Source organism: Salvelinus sp. IW2-2015, linkage group LG32, assembly GCF_002910315.2.
Source record: "Salvelinus sp. IW2-2015 linkage group LG32, ASM291031v2, whole genome shotgun sequence".
Taxonomy (NCBI): domain Eukaryota; kingdom Metazoa; phylum Chordata; class Actinopteri; order Salmoniformes; family Salmonidae; genus Salvelinus; species Salvelinus sp. IW2-2015.
In genome coordinates, this window is record NC_036871.1 from 23,192,359 (window position 1) to 23,200,728 (window position 8,370).

The 8,370-nt window shown below is 41.2% G+C and overlaps 1 protein-coding gene across 1 annotated transcript; it reads left to right on the plus strand.

The window, feature by feature from the left end:
• Positions 1–1,984: 1,984 nt before the first annotated feature.
• Positions 1,985–7,528, plus strand: mcm6l (MCM6 minichromosome maintenance deficient 6, like). Its single transcript, XM_023977848.2, has 17 exons — positions 1,985–2,173; positions 2,258–2,404; positions 2,862–2,972; positions 3,074–3,323; positions 3,440–3,605; positions 3,757–3,905; positions 4,035–4,185; positions 4,270–4,411; positions 4,682–4,823; positions 4,944–5,051; positions 5,188–5,343; positions 5,468–5,596; positions 5,724–5,885; positions 6,121–6,232; positions 6,322–6,498; positions 6,995–7,134; positions 7,261–7,528. Exons 1-17 carry the CDS (start codon positions 2,079–2,081, stop codon positions 7,381–7,383), a joined length of 2,460 nt encoding a protein of 819 aa, XP_023833616.1. The 5' UTR covers positions 1,985–2,078; the 3' UTR covers positions 7,384–7,528.
• Positions 7,529–8,370: the final 842 nt, after the last annotated feature.

The following is an 8,370-nucleotide window of genomic DNA, read 5'->3' on the forward strand; positions in this document are numbered from 1 at the left end:
GCTTCAGGAGCAAATTGAAGAGTGAACTCTGTAGCTCTGTTCAGGACAACACGACGGACAAAGCCAACCATACATAAATATATTCATGATTTCTTTTTCCAAACGGTTTGTGTGCAAAGTATATGATTAATGTGAGAATAGTTATAGAATGTCGATAATAAGTGCCTTCTTCTCTCTCTCTATGTCGTTGGGTAAAATGCTTTATTGTGTCAATCCGCTAGGGAATTTTGTCTCATGTAGTAAGTGTGTGTGTGCATTCTGTGTTATTATTCCATTAGCTAGTAAATAAATAATTAAACCAATTTGTGTAATACTGAATTATGAGTGAGACTGGGGATTTTGCAGATCCAAGATGGTTACGACTGTTCGGAATGATAAAAGAAGAGGTAATGATTAATACTTTGACTGTTATGGATGTGATAGGTAAAGACATTCAAGTTTAATTCTTTAAACAACCTCTTCCGTGGTGCCCCAAATTCCTAATGACTTTATTGTTACATGATTAATTTAATCAGGTAACAATTAAACATAGTTAGTGGATTAAATAAATAACAGTCATCAGATTAATGAAAGTAAAGTCACGACAGTTGTAACGTAACAAAAATGTGAAAAAGTGAAGGGGTCTGAATACTTTACGAATCTGTGACCAACAGATGCGTATCTGTATTCCCAGTAATGTGAAATCCATAGATTAGGGCCTAAGAAATTTATTTCAATTGACTGATTTTCTTATATGAACCGTAACTCAGTAAAATCTTTGAAATTGTTGCATGTTGCATTTATATTTTTGTTCATTATACAATGTTGTTGATCCATCCTCAGTTTTCTCCTCTCACAGCCATTAAACTTGTAACTGTTTTAAAGTCACCATTCGCCTCATGGTGAACTCCCTGAGCTGTTTCTTTCACCTCTGGCAACTGAGTTAGGAAGGACACCTGTATCTTTGTAGTGACTGGGTGTATTGATACACCATCCAAAGTGTAAATAATAACTTCACCCTTCTCAAAGGGATAGTCAATGTCTGCTTTTTTTTTTTTTTTTTACCCATCTACCAGTAGGTGCCCTTTGCAAGGCATTGCAAAACCTCCCTGGTCTTTGTGGTTGAATCTGTGTTTGAAATTCACTGCTCGAGTGAGGGACCTTACATATAATCTTATGCGTGGGGTACAGAGATGACGTTGTCATTCAAAAATCATGTTAAAACACTATTGCACACAGAGTGAGTCCACTTATGTGACTTGTTAAGCAAATGTTTACTAAGGAACTTAACAAAGGGGTTGAATACTTATTAACTGAAGACATTTCAGCTTTTCATTTTTTATTAATTTGTAAAGATTTCTGAACATAATTCCACTTTGACATCATGGGGTATTGTGTGTAGGCCATTGACACAAAATCTAAATGTAATCCAATTCAGGCTGTAACACAACAAAATGTGGAAAAAGACAAGGGTTGTGAATAGTTTCTGAAGGTATCGTACACAAGGTTCAAACATATATTTAAATATCTGTAATTTACATACAGGTAAATAGATGTACATGTTAAAATAATGTATTTGTCAGTATTGACTGTCTGTTGGAGGCTTGAAATACTCAAAACTTTTAACTCTGTCTGAAAATCATGGTCCAGATCATATATCTGTATTGTTTGATTCTTGTTTGCTTTTTCAAGCACTGTAATGAACAGCTCGATAGAAGTTGAGTAAATTATTATTATTATATAATTTTTCATATGGGAAAATAGTATTTGAGTCACTTCAATCTGCCAGTGTGAACAAGGCTTTAGACAGGCAGYCCAATTCTCATATTTTTTTCACTAATTAGTCTTTTGACCAATCAGATCAGCTCTGAAAAACATCTGATATGAAAAGATCAATTAGTGAAAAAAAGATCAGAATTGGGCTGCCTGTGTGAACGCAGCTTTAGTTTTTTCTCCTCAAGAGGTGCAGTTGTGGGCGGAGCTAAATGCCAATTTTACTCGATGGCACACCTGTGTGCATTGTTTCTCCATCAGCGTGCAGGGGAGGTTGGCAAGCGAAGTTCCCTCTTCCATCAATAGAACTGTCATATTATTTCAGGATGGAGCCTGGAGCCGAGACTAGCACTGCAGGAGTTTCAGTAAAAGATGACCTTTCAGAAAAATGTCAGAAGTTATTTCTTGAGTTCTTGGAGGAGTAAGTTGTTTGGACGAGCCCAATAATAGCGCTTAATACTAGTGATAATCAATGTGTAAACTCACCCCTCACTTTTACACACAGGTTTCAGGACACAAACGGGGAGCTTTTGTATCATCCTGATGCTGAGGAGCTCATTCGACCAGAGAGAAACACACTGACTGTAAACTTCACCAACATTGAGCACTTCAATCAGCAACTAGCTACCACCATTCAGGAGGAGTATTACAGGTAATTTAAATTCTAATTTGGTAGGCCTGGCCAAAAAACTCAGCAAGTTACTGAACATTTCAATTTTGTGCTTTACAGTGTCTGCCATAGTAGTGTGCCCCTGGAGCAAATTAAGGTTAAGTGCCTTGGTCAAGGGCGCACAGACAGAATTTTCACCTTGTTGGCTCGATTATTCGAAACAGCGACCCTTTCAGTTACAGGCCCAACACTCTAAACCAGGGGTGTCAAACTCATTCCACGGAGGGCCTAGTGTCTGCAGGTTTTTGGTTTTTCCTTTCAATAAAGCCCTAGACAACCAGGTGTGGGGAGTTCCTAACTAATTAGTGATGTTAATTCATCAATCAAGTACAAGGGAGGAGCGAAAACCCGCAGACACTCGGCCCCCGTGGAATGAGTTTGACACCTGTGCTCTAAACACTAGGCTACCTGCTACTTGTCCATGTTTTGTCATCCCCAGGGTATACCCATTCCTATGCAGAGCAGTGCGTTACTTTGCAAGAGATCATGGGAACATGCCAGTAGCCAAAGAGTTCTATGTGGCCTTCTCTGACTTTCCATCAAGACAAAAGTAATGATCAAACTACTGAACCAGATCTCTCTGAATACATTACAATTAATGAGATTATTACTTACCTTAAGTGTTAAGTTGATTGTATTGTCCCTTGACAGGATCCGAGAGCTCTCCACGGCCCGGATCGGGTCCCTACTGCGTATCAGTGGCCAGGTGGTGAGGACACACCCAGTGCACCCTGAGCTGGTCAGTGGTACCTTCCTGTGTCTGGAATGCCAGTCGGTTATGAAAGATGTTGAGCAGCAGTTTAAATACACCCAGCCCAACATTTGTAAGAACCCAGTCTGTGCCAATCGACGTCACTTCATGCTGGACCCCAACAAGTCCCGTTTTGTGGACTTTCAGAAGGTACGAAGAGGTTGGACTGCATGAGTCCACCAGGCCAGATTGACCCTCCAGCAGACAAGGAAACCATAGCATGATATATCAGGTCTCTAATTGTGTATGCATGTGTGTTCATATAGGTGCGTATCCAGGAGACCCAGGCGGAGTTGCCTCGTGGCTCCATCCCCCGCAGTGTGGAGGTGATCCTGAGGGCAGAGGCTGTGGAGATGGCTCAGGCAGGGGACCGCTGTGACTTTACCGGCACACTGATCGTCGTACCAGACGTCGCTGCCCTGGCTGTGTCAGGTGAGGAACTTCCCTCCACACACCATGCCTTTTCATACACACAAGATGGCCTTCTGAGGGTCAAAGTCATACCTGACCCTGAATAAAAACCACTGCGATGGTGCATAATAGTAACATTCTCCCCTGTACTTTCTCCATGTATGCACTGCAGGCACCAGGGCAGAGACCAGCAGCAGAGTGACTGGGGGGAGGCAGGGCTTTGATGCAGATGGGATCCAGGGACTGAAGGCTCTGGGTGTCAGGGATCTGTCCTACAGACTGGCCTTCCTAGCCTGCTACGTGGCCCCCACTAACCCTCAGGTTTGTCCATTAGTTAAACATTTATTTAGATTTATTTAAAATGTATTTAACATGGGAAGATACCTCTAGCGAGGGAGATGGATCTAGAGACTATGTATAGTAAACCACAAACTGTGTTCCTGTGTGTAGTTTGGTGGTAAAGATCTCCGCCAGGAAGACCAGACTGCAGAGAGTGTGAAGAACCAGATGACTGTTCAGGAGTGGGAGAAAGTGTTTGAGATGAGTCAGGACAAGAACCTCTACCACAACCTCTGCACCAGCCTCTTCCCCACTATCCATGGTGTGGAAATTGAATAGATTTGTCATGTAAACTGTTAAAACATCTGTTTTGAAATGCACTGCCTAACCTGAGAGAATATTTCAGGGAATAATGAGATCAAGCGTGGAATCCTATTGATGCTCTTTGGCGGTGTTGGCAAGACGACCATGGAGGGCACATCTCTGAGGGGGGATATTAATGTTTGCATTGTTGGGGACCCCAGTACCGCCAAGAGCCAGTTCCTAAAGTAAATCACCAAGCACTATCCTATTTGTATAACCTACATATGTTGCATTTGAAATTTAACTCAAACCAGTTTGAAAAAAAAAAGATTTAACAGAAGCATTTTGAGTTGTTTACTAGTGTTGCACAGCCTGTGTTGCTAGTCTCTGGAAGTCTCATTATTCCTCATAGCAATGTAGCCTACTACATGATGGAAGAAGGAGTGGTGTGGATGTTTTGAGGATAAAGGTCAGTGTTTAACTCTGATGGATGTGTGTGGTATGCCCTACCTCAGACACGTGGAGGACTTTGCGCCCAGGGCAGTCTACACCAGTGGGAAAGCCAGCAGCGCGGCCGGGTTGACGGCAGCTGTAGTGAAAGATGAGGAGTCCCATGAGTTTGTCATCGAGGCTGGGGCCCTCATGTTGGCGGATAACGTAAGCATTGTGTTCGAGTATGGGACAGTCATCTTATGTGTTTCAGTTCGTTCATATGTCCTCTGGGGGGCACTGTGCACTTTGATGTAACTTTGTCCTGTTCTTTATCACCATCCACAGGGAGTCTGTTGCATTGATGAGTTTGACAAGATGGACCTGAAAGACCAGGTAGCCATTCATGAGGCCATGGAACAGCAGACCATCTCCATCACTAAGGCTGGAGTGAAGGTATGCTATGTGGGAATAGTGCTGTAGCTGTACACAATTTATTTCCCTGTTGTAATTCAGCAAGACTTATTACTACTCAGTGCAGAGGGAGTATCAGTGGTTTGAGTTGTGAGCTGTTTGACTGTATTGTGTTCAGGCCACTCTGAATGCTCGCACCTCCATCCTGGCAGCTGCTAACCCCATAGACGGGAGATACAACCGCTCTAAGTCTCTGAAACAGAACGTCAACATGTCAGCACCCATCATGTCCAGATTTGACCTMTTCTTCATTCTGATTGATGAGTGCAATGAGGTAAGAGGGAAAATGGAGGGTTTCACTAACTTTTTCAACTCCTACAGTAAGCCCATATTGAATGAAAATGTGTGTTTTGGAAACTTGACACGTTTTGCATTTTCACCTTTGTCTTGTGGTCTAGGTGACAGATTATGCCGTAGCCAGGCGTATCGTAGACCTGCACTTTAGAAACATGGAGTCTGTGGAGCGAGTCTACGCCACTGATGAGATTCAGAGATACATACTGTTTGCTCGTCAGTTTAAACCAAAGGTTATAATTTCCCTTGTTGTATTGGTGTTCCTCGTGTTGGGCTGCTTAGATGCAGCGTTCAGTAAGACCTACCTACCTTAACATGCTTTCTGTTCCCTGTCGTTGGTGTGGTGCACTTTGACCCCAGATCACAGCAGAGGCAAAAGAGTTTGTGGTGGACCAGTACAAGCGTCTGCGTCAGCGGGACACCAGCGGCAGCACCAAGTCAGCCTGGCGCATCACCGTCAGGCAGCTAGAGAGCATGCTCCGACTATCTGAGGGCATGGCCAGGCTCTACTGCTCAGATGAGGTTGGTCAGACACCTACTACTGAAGTATACATCCCCATATGTATAGGGCCCTATACATTGTAGAATAAAACTGTATTTTTGTCTTCATTATTTGTTAAAGCTAATAATTATGGTTGTTTGTATAACAGAGGTGGTTCAGCAATTTTGCTCATGTAATGAATAAGCTTGCCTGATATCTGAAGTTAAATTGACTGTACAACACACATCTTAACCCTTTGTTTTTACTTATTTAAAGGTGCATCCCAAACACGTTAAGGAGGCCTTCCGGCTATTGAATAAGTCTGTCATCCGCGTCGACTCCCCAGATATCAACTTCGACCAGGAACAAGACAATGGTGAAATGAATGGTAAGAAACGGTCACTTTCACCTTTGTGCAATAATATATTTATTGAAAGTGATACACGTATACATTAAATTGCCACCCTCACTCTCCAGATCAGAATGACAGGATGGGCACTAATGGCAATCATGCAGAGGAGGCTATGGACACAGAGCATGGGGCAGGCAGCCCGGAGAAGGCCAGCACTGCCAAGCCTGCCCTCAAGATGACCTTTGCCGAGTACAGAAGGGTCTCCAACCTCATTGTTTTGCACATGCAGAAGATGGAAGATAGTAAGAGCTGAAAGGGGCCATCTACAGTTGAAACAATAACAAAGCTCCATCCTGCCACTGTTTTGGTAAAAAGCTGAGGGATGTGGCTGGAGAAATGTAACCACTCTCGGAATTCATAGAAATAGCTATGTTCCCTGTCAGGACTGACTGACCAAGATTAAGAAGAAATTATATATAGATAGAAAAAATATAGATTAAGAATCTTTTGAGGATATACAGTGTTTGTCTACTCCAATATATTACAAATATTGGAGTAAAACAAGTTTATATTTTGGGTTCTTATGGGGTGACATGGAATTAAGCTTGAGGCATTTCTAAGTTATATACTTCAAGAATCAATGTGTGTATATATCATTAAGTCAAAAAATAGATGTAGCAACTGCAGATTCACCATTTTAACAAACTGAAACGTTACTTTGCAAAGGTTTTTTTTTATATCATGAATTCAAAAAGATACTAGTTTTGCCAAGGTTTAACAAATGTTTCATTCTTACAGTTGATGAAGAGTCCTCACTGAAGATGAGCGAGCTGATTAACTGGTACCTGAAAGAAATGGAGAGTGAGATAGAGTCAGAAGCTGAGCTGGTTGCCAAGAAGAATCTTATAGAGAAAGTGCTTCACAGACTAATCCATTATGTAAGTAAAGCATTGGAAACAAGACACACCAAGACTGTTTGAAGAACATTTATTATTTTGATCTGACAACAAAACAGTTTTTTGTAAAATTGGTGAGTGACATGCTCTGTATTGTGTTCATTTCAGGACCACATTATCATAGAGTTAACGAAGACTGGGCTGAAGAAAGTTGGTGATGAGGGAGAGGAACCTGTGATCGAAGAGGACCCATTCTTAGTGGTCAACCCCAATTACATCCTGGAAGATTAGATAGGGTCCACCTCAGCCATAGATATTGTGGAAGTAATTGAACGCAGGCTTATCTGTAAGGAATYTGTGATTGCAGCTACAGTAGCCTACTGTCAACTTGTTTTGCTGGCATGTTGCTATTGACTATCAATGTACTGTCTCTTAAAAAACATTGAACACTTGTCATACTGCTCATGTCTATGCATTTCAATAAATATATTTTTTGCAATGCGTTGTGCTCACTAAATGGTGCACTTTCCCCTATCATTGTACGGGTGGCCCAGAGTTCAGGCCAATGGTTCATGCTCATGTCAGTGGGACATTGAGGGGAGCGGTTTTATTATATGCAAGAATATTAGCATTTTTCTGATATGAATTGCCATTGGTTCTAAAGAAGTATCACTACAAAATTCTCCTTTCTTATTGATGACAGAATATTATACACTGAATAACATTATTATAATTTTTTTTAAGGATTTGTCTTAAGAACCCATTGACCCTAATTCTGGGGACATTCATGCAGTGTTTAGGCATACTTCTACTGAATAGAATTGAATAGACTTTAACATTGAAYAGACTTTAGCATAGCCTAGATGCACACACACTATTTTAATAAGTTATGTTTAACAGATGTTCGTTTACATTGGCTACAATTGCACTAGCCCATACATAGACTCTATATTCTCCGTTAGTACATTCTTGGGCTACAGTACCACATCCAATGACAATTTTTACATATTTAATCCAGAACAATTGACTACTCACCCTGTTTTTAATTTGGTGTCTTGTACCTTTCTCTACGTAGGAAAGTGAAGTAAACATTTTTTTATGTGAGAACATGAAAATGTTGGCTATTGTCCTCCCGGAAAATTGCTGTGGCTCTTTCCATTCCTCTCCCTTTCCAAACGTCAAAATGAATGCTAATGGTGGATATAACCTACATTAATACTATTTCGTTTGTAAATGAACGTATTCCATTATATGTAAATATTAAATAATATCCACAAG